General features: G+C 39.4%; 1 protein-coding gene across 1 annotated transcript; it reads left to right on the top strand.

Moving 5' to 3' along the window:
- Window positions 1–14,718: 14,718 nt before the first annotated feature.
- kiss1ra (KISS1 receptor a) lies at window positions 14,719–26,424 on the top strand. The gene is made up of 5 exons (XM_040143872.1): window positions 14,719–14,974; window positions 18,080–18,204; window positions 24,335–24,470; window positions 24,656–24,894; window positions 25,718–26,424. Exons 1-5 carry the CDS (start codon window positions 14,719–14,721, stop codon window positions 26,096–26,098), a joined length of 1,137 nt encoding a protein of 378 aa, XP_039999806.1. The 3' UTR covers window positions 26,099–26,424.
- Window positions 26,425–27,807: the final 1,383 nt, after the last annotated feature.

The following is a 27,807-nucleotide window of genomic DNA, read 5'->3' as shown; positions in this document are numbered from 1 at the left end:
GAAGAAATGAAGGAGGAAAAGCTTTGAACTTTAACCCTACACATTGTAGATATACTAGGTTTGGCGGCCTTCATAGCCAGGTATTAGTTGTAATTTGATAGATTTTGTGTATTTATGTAAACAAGATGTAACTGTACATATGACCCAGTTATAGTTGTCCACTGTCGTTCACTAAATATTGCTGTTACTAGGCCTGTCGTGCTTTCTGTTCCATCAACTGTGGCAGATTTACCATTGGAAATCTTAGTAATATTTTTTAAAAATGGGTCCTAAGCCACGATTACACAATTGCTGTTCGGAATTTAGCGAAATTAGACTCTGAGGGGAATGAACGATATCAAAAGGAGACAAACTTACTGACAGTGTTATACACACTGGAGCAGTCGTCTACTTTAAAGCTGTTAACTGTCCTCATCTTCCAGGAACACATGAGTATTTAATGTAACTGAACCTTTCAAGTGTTTGCAGATTTCATTGCTCAAGAGCTGCCTCCCTCAAACTAATACAATACTTGAAACAATATTTTTCTCTGGTAGATTTTTTCAAGTTTTCTTCCTTAGTGTGCACACATCCAAAGGGATTAAAAATTAATCTTGTTTGGGATTAAACAGTTTCGCCAAGCCTTCGCCATTAATAAATCACATACAGCTGTTTTCTGTTTTTGCCATAAGACCATGCTGTTCATTAATTATCCAGAGTACGCAGCCCTCAGCTGTGCCACAACAGGAACCACTCAAGCGGCTTGTAAGTACATTTGCATTCAGCTAGAGATGTCTTTGCTTCGGTCAGCAAGAGACAGCAAGTGTTTGTTTTTTTTTTTTTTCCACTTTGCGGACCAACATGCCTGTTTGATTAAACTTGAATCATTAACCTTGCTGTCCATCTCCTCTGTCTCCCCCATGAGGTCCTCTGCTCATGCTTCTAGGTTATGCTCTTTTCAACACCCTCCGGGGTCAGTTTGACCTCAGTCTTTTTCATCCTGTTTTCTCTGTAACTACACATTTCAGTAATTAACCTCTCAGCACTGTTTCACCTCCAACAGTTTAATTGTTTGAATGACATTCAGGCTTTTTTTTTAATGTTGTTTTTTACAAAATAACACTGCTGTTTTCATATTAGAGGTAGGAGAAGGAGTATGGTGTTAAAACAACCCCCGACGTCCTTCATTACCCGGCATACTGAAAGGCTGGTTGCACTGAGTGTTCTTTCTGTTCCCCCAGAATTTAGCATCACGGTGACCTTCATTTTGGCCTATTCCGTTGTGTGTAGAGACTTATTGGTTTGTCAGCAATGAGATTTTAAGATACAGCTTTCGATTGGAGCTGTGGCTGGTAAGAGATAACATTGCGGTTACCCAAGAATGAAATCACCATATTCACTATATGGCCAAAATTGTTTCGGATACATACTTTTGTGTACTTTTAGTACACAGGGAGCTTAGGGAGTTTTTCCTTGCCGCTGTTGCCAAGTGCTTGCTCACGGGGGAATGTTGGGTCCCTGTAAATATATCTATGTGTCTATGTGGGTCTAGACCTGCTCTATATGAAAAGTGGCCCGAGATAACCTCTGTCATGGTTTGACCAGTTCTAGATGCACAGCTATGCAGTGAGCAAAACATGGCTACAGAGAAGGTCAAAGACAAGGAGTTGCCCTTTGTAGTTTTTACTTGAAGCAACTGTGAAACAGTGAAAACAGTATTGGACAATAAATGTCATGTGAGTCATTTAAAAAAAAAGAGAGAGAGAGAGAAAGACACATGTATAAACAAGGTGCTATAAACCTCAATTCCATTCAGTACGTCTGGGATGAATTGGACCTACAACTGTGAGCTAGGCCTTACCGCCAACCTCACCAGGGCTCTTCTGGCTCAGTGGAAGGAAATCCCCGTTCTTAGATTCCAAACCCTTATGGAGAGCCTTTCCAGAGGTGTGGTGTCTGTTATAGCAGCAGATTCATGCCCATGATTTTGAAAAGAGATGTTAAAAAAAATCACGTGTGGGTGTTATGGTCACACATGCATTCGGCCATGTAGCGTGATAGATACAGTACCTACACTGATTCCTTGAAACCAAAGAGCAGACTCTTTTCCAACATATCCACCATGCAAACCTGTTGTATCACGCTTTTGTATACAAAGAAACAGCTAAGTATGAGTGTGAATACCTTACTGAACATTACATAAAAACGGAACATTCGTTTTATTTTATAACTGACCCTATCAGCACTAATGTTATTGCATGCAGCTTAAAACACATCTCTTTATTGTCCTAAATGACCACTACTCATTCAAGGCACATTTCCCCATATCATTGGCCCCGAGGCCTTTGTGTCAGTGAATGTGATTTCACGTACACGGTATTCTGTAAAATAGTCTAAAACAAAGCCAGGTCTTATTTGTGTTGTGCTGTTTGCATCCTCACGCCCCTATCACAAGTATAGATGGAAAAATCTAAAAGTTGTCATGGCGACAAAACATGTACCTCATACTATATAATGGAAAGCACTCATGTATGGGATGAGGTGTACACATGTATCAGTGCCCAAGGTTATATAACCCTAATGTTGATATTATCACTTTTTTTTGACTGGGGTAAGAGCTTAAATGATATGAAACAAACACTTTTATCAGTTTGAGACACATTAAGTGATCCTGAAAATGAGCATGGTAAGAACATTTGCTTTTCTTCTCATTTTATCTTTTTCCATCCAGTTTCTTTTTTCAGGTGGAAAAGGTGATGCAAAGAAATGGGGGAAAAAATGGAAAAACACAAGATGGTCCTAATGATCACAGTCCACCGTGTGACTCATTTCACATTAAATTAAAAGCAAGCATGGTGTTTTCTGGCATGTGCTTTATTTAAACGTCTCCTCCGTCTTTCCCCCCATTTTGTATCCATCACACAGACACCCTCTAAATACAAATGTTTCTTCTTAGGATGCTGACAAACGCCAAGGGTTAATAAAACAGACAAGAGAGAAAGCAAAATGTTCCACTCAAAATCATCAAGCTCCATTAACAAAGCTCCGTTGAGTGTGTTTACGTGCACACCAACACCCTGCCATTCTCCGGGATACTCAGGTTTTGCCTTTTTCAGCTGGTGCATTAATGGCAATATCATATAATCCTGGCTAAGAAAAATATTACAGTGAAGAGCTAGAATAAGAACACAAACAGGAATGTCATAGGGGTTTTCATGATTTCTCCTATCTCCTCCTTACATGTATTGAGAGATTTGTGTTTGGAATATAAAGTACATAACACTGCTCATTATAAAATTAGGCTTTACAGAACTGTAAAGAACTGTTAATATCTGGTACGTCAGGCGACAAGCAGTGGAATACACTTTTGAAAAAATTTGCTGTAGCACCTCTTCTAGATCATGAGTGGTAGTAGATGAAAAATTGTATATTGTGCTCACAGTGGTATGATGATGTAGGGGCAGAGACAGGACAGATCCATCAGTGCATGAGACTGTTGATTGATTTTTTTTTGTAATATTGGAAACTTTCTCTTGGAAGAAGGTGGCAAATTCATGATTTATGGCCAGTCCAGCTCTGTAATCTTCTCTCGTTGAGATCGGTGAATTCTGCCTGTGGATGCTACAGTTGCTGCTCCACATTGCAGAACAAATAATGGGTCCATCTTGCCCCCAGCCACACAAAATAACTATTTTTAGAAAGGTACACTGAGTCTTAATAGTAGGCAGAAAAAATATGGAGTTAGTTTACCGGATTTTCAACTGTGCTTACGTAAGCTCGTGTCATATTCCAAAGAATCACTCTGTTCAACTCAGGCTCTTTTGTTTGTTAATTTCCGACAGCATGTGATTTGTTTTTTATTTTTACTCATACACCTTGTTCTCTTTAGGGTGACATTGCAAAAAACCTCTATGGACACTTAACATGTCACCAATAATGCGGGCACATTTCTGTTGGCTAATTGTACTTCCTTCGCAGAGAAAAAAACGATTGTGTGGTTGCAATGTCAAGGAGGGCTACAGTAAAGACATCAATCAGGTCAAGGACAAATCCAAGTCTAAGCTGTTTTGAGATTGAATCAAGACCAATTAAAAAAAAAAAAAAAACAGCGAACAAAACAATCACTGTGACAGTCAACTGTGATGCAACTTCAAGCATTCAGTACAGTCTTTTAAACTTTTAAATTTGAACAGGAATCAGTAAATTTGTCTAAATGTGGCATTATTCATCAAGGGAAATATAGAGAAGGCAAAGGAACATAGTCTGAAGATGTCAAAACTCCAGCAACATATGAAGTATAAACAACTTCATTATGTGCTTGTAGTTTTCATCTGCGTCGGTCTGACAATGAAGTTGTTCCTCATCACGAGTGTTTCTGAAAGTCTGACCTTTATATACGTAAAGCAACATTACACATCTAAAATGCGGATGTTTGGTTGTTCCATGGCAAAAACACTATGTGTAATAAGGATTACCTGCACTTGGCCAGTCGCTGTATGACAGTGCAGAGCAGTGACCCTCTCTTATTTTTTCTCATGTTTAACATTGTCTTTTTAGGACAAAATTGACTGTAAGTAAAAAATATTTGATGAAATTATTGTGTTAACCCAAATAATGGGGTGTTGCAGCCTTTTCTCAGCTCTGACTAGTGTCTGCAGATATTCCTTTCATGCTTTCATGAAAAAACATAACTGGACAATATATGCACTACAAATGTGGAATATTTATTGCCATAATCTCAACTTTTTATCAAAGTAGATTCACTTGGTAAAATAGGAACCTTTTAAAGGGTGAAGGCCACGGTGTGGTCAACATAGAGCTGACTTTAATGAGCTCACCTGAACTGAATATAGAAAAGATCATTTTATGTAATAAAAAGTCTCTATTATTGATTCCTCCTATATCATGAATTCATTCCTAACTGCAGTCTTAAATGCACACCCTGTAAAACTGAGGACTGTCATGCAGGATAAAACAACCATGTATTCACGTTTGCTTTTGCAGAATTTTAATGAATGTCCCACTGTATAATCTATAAACATGTTCCCAAAATGTAATAGTATAGTCGTATTAACCAGCATAATACAATAAAGCAATACTTTAATGAATAACCTACCTTGTATAATTGATAAGCTTTCCCCAGCACCCGTTAGCGTAATCAAGCATGGTCTCTCTCTTCGGCTCGGCTACCGTCCCTCAATATATCATCTACCTGAGTGCTGGTGCTTTGGAACAACAGGCAGAAAGAACCCAATGGTATTTATCTGTCTGGGCTAGGCAGTCAAATATTGAAGGTTCAATGTTTCCTGTAATTTTTTTTTTTTTCCCCACAAATGGGTAATCTTTTGTATTTATGTCCATCCACATTTTGCCAGAAATGCCATTCTTGTCATAGCAGCCCTGCACATTATCATAGTAACATTAATTTGTGTATTTTTGACCCGCCCACCATCAGCCTCTTGTCACCTGCCTCTTAACATCTGTCTGCTTGGTCTGCCTTCATCTTGACGTCACTCACTTAACATCGCATCAGTCATTATTTCATAAAGTAAACAAGTCTTACAGGTATTACCGGCATTAAAGATATGCCTGTAGACATAAATTGGAAAGACATTCTAAGAGAAATCTGAGACTTTTTACTGCGAATGTTAATATTAAAAGAACAAAACCCTAATTGTGCAAGATGAGAAAATTACTTAGCACAGTCTATTGTCTGTCTCCCCTCCTTCCTGCACCGCACTGCTGCTCCTTGCTGTATTGATGGGGTGCTTCACACCCCATCAGTCATGATTGATTTAAATAGGCTTGATGAGCCAAAGTCATGCTCTACGTTTCCAGTAGCTGATGAGGGACAGAAACACTGCTGTGCTAGTGATCGTTTATGGCCGTCATTAGCTGCCTCTATTCTTAAAGAAGAAGAAGCATTACCAGTCAGTCAGTCCATCAAAAATGGACTGACCAGACATTTCAAGGATGTGTAAAGTGACCAGCTGAAATGTTGTTTTTATGCTGTTTTTATGCCATCTTTTATTCATTACAATCTGCTTTAAGACATTTCACACAGCCTCATTACAATATATAAGAAGCTATTTACATGCATATTTTAGCATTAGTCTCTACATGAGGATCAAAAGCCTCCCATAACTTGTGTTAAGTGGATAAGCCAAACATTACAGAGCATCGCAAATGTTGCCCTCCGGGGACAAATAAAGTTGAAAGTTGAAGATAGTTAATGCAGTTTAAGCGGCAATTAGAAATTGTAAATATAGGAATTATTTTCTCCAGGATACAGTGAGCTGATGAGTCATGTACTCTTCTCAAATATGTTTCTTGATGTGATTAAAGGCTATTTTACTGTCATTTTTTTCTGCAGAAGCCTTTGAATCATAAAAGAATAACTGAATGTACAGTACAGCAAAAATGTACTATTGATTTAAACTGTTCTCAAAGAGTGTCTTCAAAAAGTATCCTTTACCAAATGACCAGATATAATGTTAATATAAATAAAAGTGTAACAGCTTTATTCAATGGTACATTTAGGTAGAAGGTCAGCCAACGGCAGCAATAAATTACCTGTGGCTGCACCCAGGACACTAAACAAGCTGTTAAGAAGTTTGAAATTCTGGCATACAGCCCCGTCTGAGTTGAGACGACTCTGAAAATCCCAACTCAGGGACAGCCTGTAACAGCGCCACCTGACTTCCTCCTTTGCTACCGTCGTAAATACCACAGCCGCTAGAGGTCTTTGTCACCTTCAAACTGTCAAGTTCGACTCAAAAGATTTTACTCAGGAGGGGATAACATTTTCCTAAACCTAATGATTTTACAATGATTAGCATTGAGCATGATTACTCCAGGAAAGCAGTAGCTATTTTATTGATCGAAGGGCAAAATAATCCATAAAAACCCACTTTATTTTTAATTTCTTTTGAAAAGATAGGATCATTCATTTGTTTTCATTATATATTTCCTCTGAATTTGAGAAAAAAGAACACCTCCCCTAATATGCTAAAATTTGATTTCAGTATATGATAGCTCACGCAAAAGATCTAAGGGCCATTTTTTCCTTCAGGTGCATTCTTGCAATTAATTTTAAATCTGGTGCATGAGGCTAATCTTTAGCATCCACCCCTTTTACAACACAATCCAGATTATTTCTGCTCAGGCTGAGACAGTGCGGCGGTGCAGACTGGAATTCAATTCTTACCCCTGACACCAGCCATTCAGCCTCCATCACATCTGCTCATCTCTCACTGGTTCTGACGGATAATTTAGGTTCTCGTATTAATTTCTTTGGTACAAAGATTGGGTTGATTATGTAGCTGTTTCTTCCATCCATCATGCCATTGACTGCTGGGTGCTTGTTTCTGTTCATGATTTGTATGTGCGGTAGCATGCAACACCAAATCAGTAGGAGGTAACAAAGTCAGACATCTATTTCCCCATCACTGTTAAGCACAAATGCTGTGCAGTGCTGTCGTGCAGAATTCATAGATTGTCATCTTTTGTGGAGTGCTGATACGTACCGGAGGACATACTGTATAGTTTATGAACCACTGTTAAAATTCACAGTAAGAAGTAGCTGGTTCACACCTATACAGTTTCAATGCCTGTTAAAATGAAGAGATATAATCAATGATGTTTTGTGCGTGACCGTACAGATATCTCAACAACTGAATTACAGTTCATTGTCAGTTGGTATGAAAAAGGTTACACTGGCTGGAGAGCACTAATACATAGGGAGCTATTATTGCAGAAAAACAAACAAAATGTAAATTCATGTACATTCATTTAGTCATGATAATTCTGACCAAATAAGTACGGCAGCAAAGGGTTAAGTCAGTTGAGTCTTTAGCGGCTGGATGCTTCACTATGCTCACCACTCAAAATACTTCTGAGTGAGTCCAAACAGTAAAGTTGTGGGCCATAAAACCATCCAACATGTTGAGATTCTGTACTTGTTGCTTGAGCGCGGTGTCGGTGGTCAGACCTGCACATGCCTTCACATGTACACACATTTACCACGCATGTCACATCTCTGACTCTCCCCATTTCGGACACACTCACATGTTCTCTCATATACGCACGGGGATATTGATACTGGATGGTCATTTCATATGAGGACCTTGCGCATCGTGCACCTCCTCCATTTGAAATCAGAAACAGTCCTTCTGGATTGGTTGCAAAAGGTCATCGCAAATGCACAAACACACACAAGAAACTTCGCACGATGCATTGTGATTATTCTTCCTCTACCCTGTGTGTGGGTATGTGTGTACTCGAGTGGGTATTTGTGTATATGTGAGTCTCCAGTGCTTTCTAAAAGCTTTTGGAAAACAGTGAAGTGTGTGTGTGTGTGTGGGGGGGGGCTCCTGATATTTGTTGGGTTGTACCAATCCCAGAGGCAGATAGCCAGAACAAACATCTGGCAGCACGCCTCTTGTTTATTTTCTCATGAAGTAGTGAGGCTTTTAGTTTTATCGATATATTTTTTTAAAATCAAGTATCCACAGTGAAATACAGAAGTAGTAAAGCTGTTACCGTTTCATTTTGCTTTGATGCTCGCCCCCCACTCTCCTTCACAATTTTCTCAAGGTTATTTTCTAACGAGTGTTGTGAGGCCTTTAATTGTATTTTGAGAGAATAAATGGAGAGAAACATTGTTCCTGATCCAAAACATGCGTCATTTGTGCACGGAGATCTGAATCCACAAATGGACTGCATCTGGTAATGGGACTATTTGGCAATTTGGGTGTGCCATAGATTCCTTATAAATAAAACGGTTTAGATAATTATGTTAAACTGTTGGCCTGTGCAAAACCTGTCTGATCTTCTGACCATTTGTAATTTGATGAAAATATTATTCACCAAATTATTATTATTATTTCACAGTAATTATTCACTCTAATACCAATAACACCTGTAAGTCTCTTGGCTGGCACCCCTAAGGTTTTTCCCTTTTTATTTGTATGTAAACCTCAAATAGTCCTCTCGGTAAATAAGTAATTCATGTCACGTGAGTTACGTGAAATTCTCCCTTCACAGCTGGGTTTGTATATGACTCAGACTGTATCTGAGATTAAATGTTGATGCTGTCCTGACAGCAGTCCTCAGAATGCCAAGTAGAGTCCAAGCTGTTCCACCACAGAGCTCAGAGCCTCCATGGAAAACCATGAATCAATACGTTCAGCCTGCTTCTGACTTCTCCTGACCACACATGTCATGAGTTTAAATCCTGGCTGATTGCAGCACTGTTCACGGAAGCCCGGCCAGCACTGGACATTTGAGGCAAATACTGAAATCGATATTGGGGAGTTTAAAAAAATCTTCTAACAATATAATGGCTTATATTTATTTTTCAACATAAACAGTAATCTTAAAAATGACATCCTCCAAAATGGCCATCAACACAGTTCAGTTAGCACCTGTCTAAAATAGTTTAAGTATAAACTGAACATTATAATTTTCATGAAGGTAGGACTTATTACTGGACTGCTGTGTTAGACTGCATTACTTTTAGCTAGGTATAAGCAATAAACTGGCTACAGAGTGTAGTAGGGCATTTATGTAATGCTATTTCTTGTTACTTGTTACTAACACACACTAATATTGATATATCTTCAATAAGCTAATATCAGCAAATAGGGAGCAGTATATCTGCCTGGCTGTTTTATCAGCTACCTCTACTGTTCAGTAATTGCGACCTGGTTCTCTTTACTTTCAACATTTTCTCCCTCCATCCCTTTCCCATCATACCTTCACCACAAAGGTCTGACATACTGGTTTACTTTAGATTTATTATCATGTTGCCTGGGAAAGACTCTTCAGCGCAGTCTTGTGGGGCAAATGGACACTCCAAATATCTACTCCGACAGTATACTGGCTGCTCACTATGCTATCAGACATGTCAAGTTAAAACTCTTAGCAAAGAGTGAGATTTGGTCAAAACTTATCAGTGTCAACAGATAGTAAAATTGCGTCCAGCTATAAAATGGCTAGAGTTTTGAAACAGTGATTTTAAAGCTACACTATTACACGTAATCAAGAGGAAATGCTAGAAAATAAGTATTATTCTCCTCTGTCACATAGTGCAAATTATTACTGTAGAGAGTTGTTTGACAATACACAAAACACCCACCTGATCTCACAAGAGGCTCCACTTGAACCGTGATTGTCTGGTCTCATTATCCCTCCAATAGATAACTGCCACTCTTACAGGATTGCCTTTGTTTTTCTATGAAAAAAAACTGCTTGAAACAACCTCTATGTTTTGGAGGACGCATCAGGAAACGGAAAAAATAATAACATTTAACATTGTCATAACAAACTTAGTACTGAATATAAACTTTGTTCCAAAGTAGGATATCTGCCATTTTGTAAGTGTGCAGAGATCGTAATATAAAAATTCAAAGCTGACTTTCCAAAATGTCACCCTGTGTAAAAGGTCCCCATCCCCTCCACGAAGGACCAAATCCCCCTAAAATGAAAGTTCCTTTATCATCATTTGGCATCTTCTTGTGGTCTTTTTTTGAGTGCCTTTGTTGTTGGTTTGTGTCTCTTTGTAGCCATCTTGTGTCTCCGTGGTCTGTTTGATTCTCTTTGTGGTAATTTGGTATCTCACCTTCTTACTGTGATGGGGGGACTCTGGCCCTGCCCCTGAAATCACATGACCATTGTCATAAAGACCACTAAACATTAAGTCAGTGATAGGAAGGTAGATGAAATACTAAATGTAGCTGACAATGCAGCAGACCTTTCATCAATTATTCAACCAGCTGCTCATTCCTTCCTTCCCTGTAGACTTGATTTGAAAATTAAATATGTGCAGGTATTTGTATGTGAAGACAGAGAACCGGTGAGCACACAATTCTATCAGCTCAGTCTGTCAGCCAGCGTTCATTTTACCATTTTACTGATTACATTTATGATACTTCATGAGTTGTTTCCTGGTCATATTGCTGAATTGCTGTTTCAGTCTCAGCAAGCTTTTAACAAGAGCCAATTGTCACCGATGCAGCGTGCCACGCCTTGTCATCGCCTGAAACAGCACTTCAGTTTAGTGACCACATAAACAATACAGCAGCATTAGAATCACGATGCAGCTTGCTACAAACCTCGCCAGGGAATGAGTCAAGCGTGACCAGCAGCTTGTACGTGCACGTGGGGCACTGGTGGTTAACCATGCCCACCATGGTTAACCACCAGTTACATAATATACATTTATAGTAGACACTATAGTTAAACAGTTGCACAAACAATGGATCATGGAGGTCCCATCCCAGAAACATGGAAATGTATTGAACTCCTTGCAGTAATTTAGCTCCACTACAGACACCCACTGTCTGTGGTTCTTCTGACTACGCAACGACTCCACTTCCCTAGGAACGGATATGATGGTCCACCAATATCAATGGGCGCTTTTGTACACCTTCCCTTCCTTCTCCCTCCTTCCATCATTCCTTCAGAGAGAGTGGCCGAGGCTTATTCTTGTGGCCATGACAGGTTACTAGATATCCCACCTTTATTGGACAGCATTCAATGAAAAATCCCAGCTTCTCAGGGCTACCTGTCACAGGCACAGTGTATGTTGCCATACCATATCTCCTTCCCCAGGGACTGAGGTTCTGACCTTAGCCCCTGATAGGATTGAGTTCTTTCCATCCTCTCTTGTAGAACTACCACAAAAGAGGGTGGAGACGCTGCTGGGGGCTTGTTCACAGGGTCCATCTACTTGTAAAACTGGAGGATTTTTGAGATGTAGTATAGGGGACACCAGTGACATCCTAGGAAAAGCTCAGCCCCTGTTAAGCTGCAGCATATTTTCACACCTTTAGTTTGGTTCATTTGATCCGGACCAAGGAAAAAATGATGGTTTACTTTGTGTGGACACTTGCTTATTACAAACAAAACAAGAGGAGTAAACATGAAGTCATATGGATTGACTGGTAACTCTTTGATTGGACAGTTTCGGTGAATGTTATCCTGTGTCATCAGTGCTCCCTGGACCCCAGTGGAGTAATCAAATTCAGTAATTGACCTCAAGTCATGCAGTGCTTCAATGAATCTTGTGTGTGCTATCTATGGCCTCAGATGTCTGCTTTCCTACCTAATCAACCAAGTTGGGTGTGAGAGCACCTTTAGACTCTGGGGAGTCTCTTCCAGAGGAATAGGGACTGCAGTTAGACCTGTTCAAAAATGGAAAGACCAGTTGTCTGAAGGGGATTGCAGACTGGTTTCTCCATTCCTTAAGAGTGCTAGGAGAAGTGTAAAAAGCTGTCGTAAGCCTGCTATCCTACCCTTGGAGGTGGAGTTGTTTCTTAAGGAAGGGCTCTGAAGAAGCCCACATTAGACCCTCTGGAGTTGTAGGACCTGAAGTTGCTGTCAATCAAGACTAACTTCCTGCTGACACTGGCTTCTACCAAGAAACTGAAGGAATTCAAGTTGACTATGTCCATCACAATTTTCGCAGGTTCCTGCCTTAAGGTGCATTAGTAATTCGTTGGGTGGACATCAGTGTCCCCAGATATGAGATGACTTCTACTTGTTCCACTTGGCTTTGCAGCTGGTGGGTTGGCATTTGTGCCTCTTGAGTTAGGCTTTAACATCTTGTGTGGCTGGCAAACCCATGGTAGAGTCTGTTGCCTTGGCTCGAGGCAGCAGTACTTAGTAGTGTGTTGTGTGTACATAATGTACATTTGTAAATAGTCCATTTGCTTTGTGCAGCAGCCTTGCTGGCATGCACATTGATGTTTTTTTTTTCGAGGACTCATTCATTCATTCATTTCAAATCAATTTCTGTTCGGGTTGAGCTATGTTGTATGTTATAGTGATTGCAATACAGCCAAAAAGAGATTAGATACAGTTTTTCATATATTTGACTGCTGAATTTAATACTACAATTTGAAATATGTGGAAATATGTGACATTTATTTTATTTTATGTAGCCATGATTGTGAACATTCTGACACTTGATGGTCTTCTTCAGATCCAACATATGGTTAACGCAATATTAACGATTGCTAATATTGCGTTGTTATGACATGACATTCATTTGGAAGATGCTGATGTCCAAAGCCATTCTCGTTTTTTCAATACAGCTACACACACTGTGAGCCGTTTGGGGTTCAGTGTGTTGCTAAAGGAGACTTCGGCATGTGGAGGAACCAGGGATGACACCAGAAACCCCTGTGATGAATGCTCTTCAACACCTGAGCTACAGCTGCACAAGATATATGAAGTAATGACCTTCAGTTGATGTTTTAATGCAAGATACCAGTATGTATGAGTATATATAGTTTTGGAAAATAAGCTTTATTTCACTAAATTCATTAGGAAGCTTTCCAGGTTTAAACCTGTAGATTTCACCTGACAATAACACTGTTGCTATTTCCTTTCTGTGTGGGAGTTAATTCATTGTAATTCCCTATGGGACAGAATGAAAAGACAGAGAGGGAGAGAGGGTTTTTTTTTTTTAAGGTAAATTGTTACATAGAGCTGAATCTAGGGATAACGTTGCTAGGAGACCTTGACATCTGCTATTTATCCCAGAAACATGCGGTAGCATACATGCATTCAGACTCACTGTGTGTGCGTGTGTGTGTGTGTGTGTACCTCCTCTCCGCTCTGCATCTGTGTGTCCTTGCTCTTGCTGGAACTATAAAGCCATCAGCATCTCCTTCGGTCTGCTCTCTGCTCGAGTAGAGTCAAGGCTGTTTCCACTGAAACATAAATTACAGTCGACTCGGCTGCGCTGGGAGAATGAACAATGGATAATGCTTAAGCTTTTCGGTTTTTTCATACTTTTGTTAAGGTTATAGAGCAAGCATCGACTCCTACACAAGCCAGTGTCTTTTAATCAACTTACTATCCTTTCCTCCGGAGCAGAAGCCCTGAATGGAAGAATAAGAAACAGTGTGAAAAAATGCTTGAACCTCACTACGGGCGGAGGAACAAAGAGATGTGAAGGCGAACTCAAAGGAAAGGAAGCCACAAGTACAATGGATTGTTTACTTTAGGGTATTTGATGACCAAGCTCACAGAGGACATCTGTCTGCCTCTCAGCATACACTCTGCTCATCGTGAGCAAATCCTCAGAGCTGCCTGGAGGCTTGCTTATCTCGCAGGTCAGAAGCACAGCGTGCTTTAAAGCTTTGAGGGGTGATGTGGTGGCATCAAAGGGAGCCGTTTTTTAATCCAACCTGATCTGAAGAAAAGACGCATTTTTTCCTCTCCTGCGACTGTGTCCTCTTCACATGAGCACATCCAAATTCCCTCTTTTCCTCCTGCTTTGGGCTGCAATGAAAAGGACACCTCTTTGCAGCTCCAGGGATCTTTCTCTCATCCTCCTTCATCTCTACACCGTGTCCTTAACTTTCCTAACTTTTCCCCTTTGATACCCAACTGATTTTTCACTCCTCCATTTATTTATTTGCCAAATTCACTTTACTCTAAGACACACTCAACTCTTAGCCTACTTTCCCTCTATCACCTATTCCTTGTCTGCATGTCTGTTCACCCCTCACTATCACACTTTCCTCTACTTTTTGTCCTTTCCCTTTTCACTCATGCATTTTTCTTGAGTTCGTTTAAGATTTTTTAAATCTTTCCCCACATTTTCCTGCACACATTCTGCACACTTTCTCTCCTAATTGCCATTTCTGCCTTCATACCTCTTCATCCCGCTCCCCTCAGCACTCATTCTCTCGCCTCCCTCACAATTATTGCTCCCATCCTGTCAAAATGTGTTCCTCTGAAGAGCTGTGGAACTCCACCAAGCAGGTCTGGATCAACGGCTCCCAGGTGAACTTCTCTCTGGGCAGATGTGGGGACAATGACGAGGAGGAGGAAGGAGATCAGCACCCCTTCCTCACAGATGCCTGGCTGGTCCCCCTCTTCTTCTCCCTAATCATGCTGGTCGGACTGGTGGGCAACTCCCTGGTTATTTTTGTCATTTCCAAACACAGGCAGATGAGGACGGCAACTAATTTCTACATAGGTGAGTAAGAACAAAAACTAGTAAGTTTGTATTTCAGTGTTCTGGCTGTTTGTGACAGAACAGATGCAAAAACAGAGTCAAACACAGGACATCCAGGAGATCAGTGGGCTGGGATGTATATCATGAACTCCCAGAGTGTCAACTTCAAATACGTCTGTTGATCATTTGATGTATGTGTCTTTCATCTATCCTCTTACACTTCATTGCATGCCAATAGGGGGTTCAAAAGACCTTCCAGGGTTCATGAGGAAGCACAGTATAACTTTACTCATCCTTAATTTTTTCCCAATTAGTACACAGCTACAAGCAAAGAATGTCCACGTTGATTACAGGTTTCACTTTTACCATTAGAGGAGAGGAAAAGTGTTCAGATGTGTCCTGAATCACAACTGAGTGCAAATTGCTTCTAAGACTGTGTCCCTAAGAAGAAAAAATCTAATTAAGTTGGTATGATAATTATCTGCTGGGGGTGTCGTGGGAGCCTTGCTGCATACAATTTGAGATTGTTAGTATGTGTAAGAAAGCGACTTTTATTGATCTCAGGGCTCAGGGTTGGCTGCTCTGCATACAATGCTCAGGGGGATTCATGATATTAAAGTAATCAACAATGAAACTGTTCAAAGTTCACACAAAGTCCATTGTTGATACAGTATTTTTTTTTTTTTTTTTAGTTGAGAACAAAAATTATCATCATGGTAAGATGGGAGATAAAATTCAGTTAAAATGTAGCACTTATTTTAACAGAATTTCCAGAAAATTGGCAAAAGGAAATGCAGATTATTGTGCGTTTCCATCACTGATGTTATTCGAAAAATTAGAAGCTATTTGGTCGAGATAAAAGGTGGTGCTAATTCTCCAGTCGGATTCCAGTAAACCATCACAGAAGAAGAGGCAGCAACAAAATGGTGTAATTAAAAGACTGCTGGCTTCAAATGCTGAAAAAACCATGTAGAGAACGCAGTGGAAATATGGCATTTATGTTTACTTCTTGCATTCATTTAAGAAACATTACAGGCTTCTCTTCGGTCCACACAGATCTGATTTTTCATCTGCTGCCATTTTTCGTTCCTTCAGGGGGGTGAAAGCTTAGGGAACCTTAACATGCTACGTGTATGTCATAATTTATCCACTAAGTTGGCTTCCACTGCACTTTGTCACATTTTACACAAATTCTCAATGTTTCCACTCAGGTTTTTTTTTTTTTTTTTTTTTTTTTTTTAAATACACAGACTTTAAATGTGTGTAAAAACAGCTGAATGAATGAAAACACACTTATAGATTTCGTCCGGAAGAATGCTTTAATCTTCTGTGTATCAATAAAACAAGAGAAATCAAAGGACTGCATCAATCATGCACCTGTCTTATATCTCCGCTGGTATTCAGTGCACACAGTCTTGAAAACAGGGTGACTGACTTTTGGTGTTGAAGCCATTTACAGCACGTCTGATTGAGCTGTCACTTGAGGAGAATTGCAAAGGTGACTGATTAATGGAGATTAAGTTTACAGAATATAATATAAAATAATAATAAACGAAAATGAAATTTAAAAACGCTCGCCACGTACATATATGTAAATGAGCTTGTCGGTTGATGTGTAAATTAGGCAAGGCGGTGTGTGCAATTGTGTGATTTACGGTGTCTGTGTTTGCCCACTGCATAGTGGATGTGGCAAGAATTTGATCTTTGATAATATCTCAGGGCCGGAGAGTTGTTGCACCACCTGCACGTCCTTTCAACATAGTGGTCCAGTAACTATGATGTGATTAGATTCAGCAACAAAATAACACACACGAAATAGTATGTGGCATATTTGTCAGGATGACAGATTAAATGGAGAAGAGAGGAAACCCGGTCAGACTGCCAAGGTTATCGCTACAGCTTCTGCTTGGTGTGCTATCTAAATTTTTGTGTGCATTCATTTAAATATTGGAAAGCGACCATGAATTTAAATTAAGCATGCGTTTGTGTGAGTCTGTGTGTGTAGTTGTACTGCTCGACCTGTTGTCAGTCAATCAACAGTTGCCTGATTTTCTTAAAGCACCTACTGCTGTTCATCAAGTAAACAACGGATTTACCTTAACTTACCATTAAGCTTTTCAGAGTCACCAAACACAAATGGGAAAAAATCCTTAAGTGGACACAAAAACATCACTTCAGTCAACACGTCGAAACAAAGCTCAACATTATAACCTTCCTGGAGATAGTATATACTATAGAGAAAATGCACTGGATTGCATCAGATTTTTGCAAATAGTACTTGATGATATATCAGCCCCTGGTAGAGAACGAGGGTGTAGATGGATGATGGATGGGAGTGGATGGGAGTACATAGTCAGATTTCTAACTACTTTAGGATTTTATTGCCAAATATATTCCGATTTTATTAAAATCTCATGATGATGCACTCACTGTCAGATTGGTAACGCACCAGAAGCAGCAGGATAAATATTTATTTAGGGTTTAGTGCAATATCCACAACATCCACAATGTAATTCAGAATGGGTTATTGTACATGGGTTTGTAATGCGGGGTCCATGTTAGATTCCTTGATGCTGCATTCATTCATACATTATCTCCATTCAGAACCATTTACAATCAATCACTTGCAATCTCTGAAGTAGTTTGGATACAGATTTAACTTTTGGATGGGGTGCAGGGCTGCAACCAATTTTCAGAATGAATTAATGTCTTAGTGTTTTCTTTATAAATCAATCTCCCCATAAAATGTTAAATAAAATATCCATCCCAGTTTCCCAAAGCCCATTCCAACATATTCAAATGTCTTGTTTGACCATCTATCCAAAACCCAAAGATATTCAGATTAATATCATAAAAGAATAAGAAAACCAGTAAATACTCGCTTTTGAGAAGCTGGAACCAGAGAGTTTCGGGCTATTTGCTTGAAAAATGACCTAAACAATTACTTGATTACTATCAGGCTGGTTATCACTGGCTGGTTATAGTAGTCTTTTTTTCCTCTGGAATCATTAAATTAAAAAAAAAAAAAATTTACCTCATACGCCCATAGTTAAATAATAAATCTGTAAAATACTGTGCTGTAGACTGTACTCCAGAATTACTGCATGTTGTTTTCTCCCTGTGCAGCAAACCTGGCTGCCACCGACATCATCTTCCTGGTGTGCTGCGTCCCCTTCACTGCCACCCTCTATCCTCTCCCTGGATGGATCTTTGGCAACTTCATGTGCAAATTTGTGGCCTTCCTACAGCAGGTAAAACCATCACTCATGCATTTTTATCTTATCATAATTAAGTTCATCTTTGGCTCAGAATTGTGCTTTCACATTTACAGAAGTGGTATCGTTCTATGCTTTCTACAAAGGATACTGAAAAGAAAAAAAAAAAGACATTTCGGACTTGGTTTTAAATTGAACAAAACACCAGTAATTATTAAAATTCAACAAATTTGGTCACAGCAATGACATTAATGGGTTTGGTACAATCAAATGCCCTTCCACCAGAGCAGCCACATGTGTTCTGATTGCATAACTCAGCTGTGTGTCATAGAAAACCCAATCTCAAGGACCTCGTCCTTAAAACAAAAATAAAAGACAGTTAAGGACTGTGTCGAGAAAGTTCTCATCCAAATATAGCAATTGTTGTTTTTATCCAGTTTTTTCACAGTTAAAATGAGTTTAAACTTCACTGCCTGAAAGGATCTGCTGCAGAGCCATTGTACAGATGCAAGATACACAGCTGACAGCTGATTTACTAAAAATATACGACTCAAAGTAACAAAAAAGGACGTCCAAGTAGCAATCAAAGAAAAAAGAAAAGAAAAACGAAGGGCAAAACAGCATCAACTGTTTACTGAGAACAATGTGTTTCAACAAGCTGCCGCAACATACGCTCAGTTGTCAGTTTATTAGGTTCACTGATCTAAAACTAATGCCGTTTAATACACTGCATTATATTGACAGGAGTTGCTATTTTGTCCACCCCATTCAAATAAAGGAGGGTAGGCTAAACAACAGACACACTTCTTTGTATAATGCAATACAGTTCAAAAGCATCACAAATTACAGCCTCCAGAATTATCATGCAGTTGAATCAACACCTCCTTAACAGTTTAAAAAAAAACTGAACATAATAACCTTCATGAAGGGAGGATTGACTGCAGGACTGTTACATCAGACGGCATTAGTTTAAGTTTGGTGTACCTAATAAACTGACAACTGAGTGAATTTTAAAGAAATGTTGAACATGCCACCACCTGCCCCAATAGTTAACAAGCACCAAGTTGAAGGGGAACATTAGACATCAATGGATCTCAACATTAGACATGAATCTCAACCTTGCCTTATGACCCTTTCAAGCAATGCAATTTATATTCTATTTTCTATTATATTACAGGTTGCATAATATGTTGGAACTAATTTAACCAAAGAACCAGTTGCTTTCCTTCCCTGAAGGAAGAAAAAAAAAAGTATATATTTGTATGTATAAGTGACAAAAGACAAATTAATAATTGATTTTTTCCTCTCCTTTTTTCCCCTTTTGCTCTAAGAAACTGAATCAAAGTCCCACCACATAGGGAAGCTAAATGAATTATCCGTCTCTGTAGCAGCCAGACGTTCAACTACGTTCACAAGCTAGTCCCTAATTGTGTCTGTTGTTTGGTGCTGAGCAAGAAGTGTACAGTGGCTTCATCAGAGCTTTTTCCACGACCAAATGCGTCTGGAAAAAAAGGTAGGGGGTAAAGTTGGGGTCAACTCTCTCGGGCTTCATTACACACACTCAGTAGATCCATTGTGAATTCAAAAATATCGATTTTTGCAGCTTGAAAAACGTCATGCGATCTTGGCAGAAAGTCTGCAGCAGACTGCTAAAAGGTTTATAAATAGGCAGGTAGTAAACACTGACATTGTCTCGCTACTGGCACATGTTGGTAAAGTAAACCCACTTTAAATCTTGCTTATGCACTCTCGCATTGAAGTTATTACATTCTTTCCTTGCACAAATGCATCATCGGGTCGGGGAGTGGGGGCACGCACAGGCCGCAACCTGTTGACTCCATGCGGAGGTCAATTTAAAAAAATCCCTAAATGCACAGTGTCTGAAAATAGGTCAGCGCTAAGTTCAAATCTTAAAACCCCACATTTTCTGCTATACTGTAATAACACTTTGCCATGCACTAATAACTGCTGACTGCTCTAAAAATATGCACACCGGGCAACCAGGGCCAAATAGCTTGGAAAGGCAACACATTTTTCCTGAGGGTCTAAATGAAGAGGAGTTACCACAGCTCTTGTTTAGTTAATTGGCAACCTGTCATGTCACTCAAAAGCTAGACCAACGCTAAATGAGATGTAACTTTCCTTCAGAAAACGAGGTTGACAAAAATATGCAGTAAATTTAATACATTTTTTTATTTGACCTAATTCATTGGGAATCTAGAGGGGAGGAGGAGACGATCTGTCAGGCTCAAATGAATAAATAAATAAATAAATGATGAATGCAGATTGACGATGTACACGGCTAATTTGAGCCTGAAAGACTAAGATGTCAGTCTGTGAGGCAGGCCAGGAACTCAGGCAGGCAGAGAGGCTAAAAGCATTTTTAATTGAAAACATGAAGATGGGATTTAGTTTATTCATCTCAACATGGAGAGTAGTAGTGTGTGCGCTTGTCTTTGGCAAAACGATGACTTGAGTCTGAACCTTTTCTTTTAAAAGAGAGAAATTGTCTCGCAGCTTTGTCTTTTTTTCAGTTTCACCACACCATTTTCTCTGCCCTTCGTCATCCGAACCTACACGTGTTTTAAAATGTTTTTTTCAGTTACTGTGAAGGGAGACCTCCCACTATTTGTTATTGCATGTGCTTGAGAGAAGGGCAATTAGGTTTTTAATGATTATAATGAGACAGGGGAACTGACTGCTCTTCTCACCTCAGTCTCACATTTTTTCAATGAAAAATGGATTTTTAACATGAGAACAGTCAAAATTTCTAGAGTTCAATGAAAACAATCAGGGGGAAACAGCAGGTGAGGTGAACCATGCCTGCTGTGTTAACATCCATCATCAGTCTCTGTTAAAGCAACACTACGTGACAGATTACCCAACTACTGCTACTATTTCACGTAGAACTTGATTGTACCATAGCAGAGAATGACCAAGGCTTGATAGGATTGTTGATCAATAGTAATGAAGAGACTATTACTAGGAAAGCTGCCAGCAAAACCTTCTTCTTTCCAAAAATAATCCTCCGATTATTTTCTCCCTTTCAAATAAGTGTTTTCATTAGCCAAACAGTGGAGGACAGTGCAAAGACGGCATTATTAACACATTTATGTGATTACACATTTCAGTTGATCTCAGCTGTAAGGGTCTAAGGAGGGGTCGGGGAACATGTTCTATCAGCAAAGGTCATTTGATGCCTTATGAGAAATTGCGTCATGGTTTGTACAACACGACAGGTAGAAAGACTCAAATGCAGACACAGACCTGACAGGCAGGAATGGTTCAGTGATTTTAATGGAAGAGATTGTGAAAATTAAGGCTTGGTTACAGACAGACAGGCAGGCAGGCAGGCAGGCAGGCAGGCAGGAACAAACACAGGTCCAGGTTGGCAAGAAAGAAGTCCACAACATGCAGAAAATGACAGATACACAACAATCTGGCAAGTGACGTGGGAAAGATGGCTGGTATATGTACTGTGAGCAAATTGGGGAATGGGTAACAAGCGAGGTGGGAGTTGGAGTCAGGTGACTGAGACTTCACAGACATCTATTGGGTGAACATAGAGGGGCAGAATGGCTCTTGGACTTCCAATCCAAAACAATAATTTGGACACAATTTGGACATGATTTTTCCCTTTATTAGAACCCACTCAGGGTTTGGTTTAAAGTTAAAGCTACACTAATCAATAGTTTTATATATTCAATGAAAACTCTATCTCTATGAAAGGTTTTAGGACCTTTTAGCTCATTTGTTTTGACAGCACAAAGCCTTACTGTTTGATTCAGTCTCAGGCGCTCTCATTAATCTTGTTTCCAGCAGCAGCAGCAGGCAGGCAGATAGGACATCCTGCCAAGACTGCAGTATGATCTGAAAGCTATAATCCATATTTTCATTGTCACAAAGGATCAAATGAAAACATGTGATGTGAAATAGGACCGTAGTGACAAAGCCACATTACTATTATCACCTGACTCTGCAGTTCGCTTCAGCAGATGTATGCCATCTCCAAAACAGAAAGAGAAAAGGGACATATGTTGTGTCTCATGTGTATAATTTATCCTAAAACTACTTTTCATTCATTTCTTGTAAAAGTTTATTTTTAACGCACAGTGAGAAGGATAAGGATGAAAAATACTCACACAGCAAATGTATGTCCCTTCGAAAGTAAGGACCTATGTACATCTGTCGTATTATTTTTGTTTCTTTTTCTTGTCATCTTGGAGAAGGTAAGAATGCTTCCCACAGCCCAAGGTTCAGTTCGCTTGGTTTGTCCGACCATCAGGCCAATACGCAAACATTTTCCATTTACTATCATGTATGAAAAAGAAATACAGCAAATCATCATATCTGACAAGCTAAAACCAGGACGCTTCCTTGAAAATGAAATCAATTATCACAATAGTTCTAGATCCATTTTCTTTCAATCAACTAATAGATTACTCGACCAAATTTTGCACTAAATGCAAAGACATAAGTGTGATATAGATCTTCTCGCATATCTCTTGGGCTGAAAGCGAATAATCAAGTTTTCCAAAAAGTGAAACTACTCCTGTAAATGTAACTTAAAACATTTAAAACAACAGTTACAGATACGCTATAAAACATGGATATCGCCAAGATGTACATACTGGTAAACAGTAGGACTTCAGCAACATCAACATTGACAAGTCTGCAGTTTACTGTTGCTTCACAAGGCTTTAACTTTGACTTTGAACAACTTTCTTCTTGTTTAATATTCACTGCTATTTAGTGATTATGAACAATATCCGTGAAACATGTTCATTCCTAATAAATGAGACCATGTCTTAATGCAGCTAAATATTTTTACTTTTCATTGTCATTTAAGGTCCAGTATTTAAGACAAATGGATCACTAGGGCAAGCAGGGAGGAGGCAGTGTTTTTTCATGACACAGAATGAAACACGAAGACACTGAATTGTTTTCACTATTTCGCACTCTCTTGCCCAAGCCTTTAAGGACAAAATCATGTCCTATTGTTTTAAGTAATATATTGAGCAACATAAGATCCACCTTTTGTAAAACACAATTCAATCTTTCCTCATTTTATTAAACGATATGAGAAGAAATAGAGATCATTTTGCTATTGAGCACACTGCTCAGCTTATGATCTTAATATCCAATATCCAATCTCATTTCTCTGAATAGACATTATGCATTAAAGATATCAAGGCAGCGTGCTCTTAATGTACCAAGAGTATTGAAAATTGAGGGATAGCTGTACCTATTTCCTCAGTGGCCTCAAAGCTGAACTCATCATGACTCCTTTGAAACCCTGATGTGGTGCTCCAAACCTCTGGAGGGTAATGAGTGCTGGCTTCACAGTCGCAGATAAGATGAGGCAAGAGAAGGAGGCAGATACATAGACAAAAGAGGGAAAAGAGCACATAGAGAACTTCTGACCCCTCATCTCACCACCCTGCTGCACATATTTCAAAGGAATATGGATTAGTTTACCTACACATAACACAGTACGACCCTTAGTGGCCCATGTATTTGAAATGAACGAAATATAATTTTTCTGAGGAGGATGAAAAGAAGTGCGAGGCTTGTTTTCTGTCTCATCGTGCTCTCCGGATAAGCAGTGTACAGACGTATTTTAATTTTGTGTTTCAAGAAAAAGTTTATTTTTTAAGATCTGGGTGAGTCAAACTTGCAAGTATACTTGAACATTCCTACTGTGACATGAATTCCACACTTAGCCTTAAATTAGCATTCTTCTTATGTGCAAGAGTTTAATTGAATTGAGCATCGTTGAACCCTATTAAAAATTTAATTGAAGGATTTGTTCGTATGCTAATTAAAAAAACTTATCGCAACTGCAGCTTCCTCCCTGCTTCCCATCTTTCTGTTCCTCTGCATGTTTCCTCCCTCGCTCTCTCTCTTCCCCCATGCTCTTCAGTTTAATAGCATGAGAGCTCATTAGCAAAAACCTTAAAAAGGTTTGGAGACCCTGAGAAAATGTAAAATCTGATGCTGACGCATCATACATTGCTTTCAAAAACCAATTAATTGTCTGGCCCTGAGATTTCTTTGTAATAGAAACACTAAATTAAAAGTGAATCTCCGTTCTGATGGCTCTGGCACATAACACATTCAAAGTACAGTGTTAAAGACTTTGTATGTGTGTCCCTTTCCTTTTTAGGTGACAGTCCAAGCAACCTGTATTACTCTGACTGCTATGAGTGGAGACCGCTGTTATGTCACAGTCTACCCTCTGAAATCTCTACGCCACCGTACCCCGAGAGTAGCCATGATCGTCAGCATCTGCATTTGGATTGGTCTGTCCTGCTCGTTTGATAAAGAATTATTCTCTTATCACTTCTTCTGACTCTATGAAAGCATCATTGAATTGATTTTCCACAGAACCGGTGAATAATTAGGACGAATTGCGTATAAAAGGGGTAAAGGAAAAAACTTGTAAGATTTCAACTAATTCATCTAACACAGTCCTCGTCCTTCCCAGGCTCCTTCATCCTGTCCAGCCCGATTCTACTGTATCAGCGTATAGAGGAGGGTTACTGGTACGGCCCGAGGCAATACTGCATGGAGAGATTTCCCTCTAAAACTCATGAGAGGGCTTTCATCCTCTACCAGTTTATTGCTGCCTACCTGCTGCCTGTCCTCACTATCTCCTTCTGCTACACTCTGATGGTGAAGAGGGTGGGTCAGCCCACTGTAGAACCTGTAGACAACAACTATCAGGTATGGCCAAGGTTTTTTTTGCTTTGTTTTGTGTTTATTTGGAACTGCTTGAGAGGCTGAACGCGACTAATTGTGAGCTAATTAGCTCACAGATTAAAAAGGTCTTCTCTTTTGCGTATTGTGGTGGTACCTGCCCTTTCTTTAATATTTGTTATCTTGCTTTTGATGTTGGCTGTCTTAGAACATGTGTTTTAAAACATCTTTCTTTAAATCAGCTGTATTAAACAGATTCATAAAAACAATGTATGAAACGACTATGTGTAAGTAGTATCTGTAAAAGGTATGTGTAAAAGGTTTTGTTCATAGCAACAAACCCACAAGAAAATTATCACCTGACTCTGCAGTTCCCATTAGCTCTAAGGTTTTTTTCAGCAACTTTCAGCTCTTTGTTTTGGTCTTCCAGCCTGCAAGTTTACACACTTGTTTACATTTATATTAATAGATAATATTACTTCCATAGTATTCAGTAAAAAGCTGTAAAACCCCACTGTACACTACATACCCGGCAACACAGTTCGAGACCATCTGGTGAACATAGTAAAGCATTTAGCAACTAAACAGCCAGATATTTCCCTCAAGAGTTGGTCTCTCAAGAGACCGAAATTCCAGATGACTCCAGATGAATGATAACATAGCAACCTAATTGTTGGATGTGTGAATAAGCAACTGTTTGTTATCAATTTCACCATTTCAACTTAAAAGTTTATAATATGTCAGAGATGAGTTCACAGCTTGTTTCTACTGCCCCAAGTGGCCAAAAAAACCAAACAGTTATTGCAGATTTAAACATTTTTATGTTCCTCTCCTCTTATATGCTCCTCAGGTCAACCTCCTGTCTGAGAGAACAATAAATATCAGAAGCAAAGTCTCCAAGATGGTGGTAGTTATTGTCCTCCTCTTCGCCATCTGCTGGGGACCCATCCAGATCTTCGCCCTCTTCCAGTCTTTCTATCCCAACTACCGGCCGAACTATGCCACATACAAGATCAAGACGTGGGCCAACTGCATGTCTTATGCCAACTCCTCAGTCAACCCCATTGTTTATGGTTTCATGGGAGCCAGCTTCCAAAAGTCCTTCAGGAAAACCTTTCCTTTCCTATTCAAGCACAAAGTCAGAGATAGCAGCATGGCTTCAAGGACAGCCAACGCTGAGATCAAGTTTGTTGCTGCAGAGGAAGGCAACAATAATAACAGAGTGAATTGAATCTGACAATATAAAATAGGAAAAATTAGATTTTTGTTTGTATCCAGAGCAATTGCTGCAAGAAGACAACTACAGTAATGATAAGCATCAGCCATGGGTTAATTGTGTGAAAGTCTTAATAGAGCAACTCTCTTGTTACAAAATGACAGATTATGTTTGGCAGACACATTTCATTTATGTTAATGAATACAACTAATTAGCAAATTGATGTGGGGATACACAATCTCATAATCCCGGATGGGCGCTAACAGTGATTGGCACAATATGTTACTTTTTCCACTGCCATGGCAAGCCGGTGTTGGCAGAAAATATCATACACTGAACTGCCAAACACCCCGACCAAATAATAGAGGAAAGTCGTTCACATCTAATTACGACGCAGGAAAATGTGGCCTGAAAACTGCAAGTGGGAGTCCCAGTCCCTGTAAGATCTGACAAGAGCTACATCTTAGATGTTAACTGTCCAGCATTTGGAAAGCTGATGATCAAAAACTGTATACGAACACTATATGTACATTTTGAATGGTCAATTAATACTCTAGAGTAGATGCCTATGGACATGTTTTGTTTTTTTTAATTTATGTGGTTGACAATTGCTCCTATCACTGGAGAGAAAGAGAGTAATTCAACGGGAGACACTTTCAGTATAAAATATGTCATTCTGGGAAACAGCTAACACTATTGAATTATTTCACATTTTGGAAATGTGCTTATTCCCTTATTTGCTGGGAGGTAGATGAAAAGATCAATACCACTCCCATGTCTGAACACTGAATATGAAGATAGGAGATGATTAGCTTAGCTTAGCATAAAAACTGGAATCAAGGGGGTCACAGGTAGCCTGGCTCTCTCCAAAATTCAAAAATTCGCCTAGAGGAGCCCCTTTCTAAAGCACAATAATTAACATTTATCTTGCTTGTTTAATGCGGGTCAGCAAATAAACATCTGTGATAAATTAGTGAACTTTATGGTGCTTTATTATCAATTTACAGTATTTTATTCCTCACTTGAGCAACTTGACCAACTTGAGTTGTGCAATGATGTGAATGTTCACAAGTCATTAACACGGGAATCTCCTCCATCTCCATAAGCAGTCCCATAGGACACGAATGTGGCATTAATGCACAGATCTGGGAGTGGTGTTGATCTAAATAAGCACATTTCCCAAAAGGTCAAACTATTCCTTGAAAAAATATGTCTGTATCTTAATCTGTTGTGGGGTGGCTATGCAAGACGGAGTACTTCTCCTTTTCATGCGCGGCTCCCAACCCAAACAACCAAACATAGCTCAACAAACATCAGCGGTATGTAGAGTATTTGCATGGAGGTTAATGTCAAAGTGCAAATACCTCTCTGGTGTCTATGATGGAGATGCTGATAAGAGACTATATCTGAAAAACAGAAAAAGATGTTTGTGTGTTTTTTCTCTCTTCTGTAACCACTTTCATTCAAACAGCTGTGAAAAAGTGAGCTCAGGATAACACAGGGTTAAAGTTGTGCTTTTCTCTTTGGTGAGAATCAAATGAAACAAAGCCAGCATCCAGTTAAATGGGAGTTGCTCTGCTGCCAAATGTGATGAGTTGGAGTGGGCTGAAGCAGGGGTTACAACCGGTGAAGCATAAACAGTGCTTTTCTTTTGTATCAGATACACAAACATCCGCACGCCCCTCAATAAACATACATACACAATCATTCATAACTGTAGAAAC

This window comes from Xiphias gladius, chromosome 14 (assembly GCF_016859285.1).
Source record: "Xiphias gladius isolate SHS-SW01 ecotype Sanya breed wild chromosome 14, ASM1685928v1, whole genome shotgun sequence".
Classification (NCBI taxonomy): domain Eukaryota; kingdom Metazoa; phylum Chordata; class Actinopteri; order Istiophoriformes; family Xiphiidae; genus Xiphias; species Xiphias gladius.
The sequence above is the reverse complement of the archived record's forward strand: the minus strand, read 5'-3'. Positions and strand labels throughout refer to the sequence as shown.

Excerpts from the sequence above, each read along its gene's own strand:
- kiss1ra (XM_040143872.1), top strand. The coding sequence starts at position 14,719 with ATGTGTTCCTCTGAAGAGCTGTGGAACTCCACCAAGCAGGTCTGGATC. Across the intron at positions 14,975-18,079 it reads GGCAACTAATTTCTACATAG|CAAACCTGGCTGCCACCGAC; the intron begins GTGAGTAAGAAC and ends CTCCCTGTGCAG. Across the intron at positions 18,205-24,334 it reads TTGTGGCCTTCCTACAGCAG|GTGACAGTCCAAGCAACCTG; the intron begins GTAAAACCATCA and ends TTTCCTTTTTAG.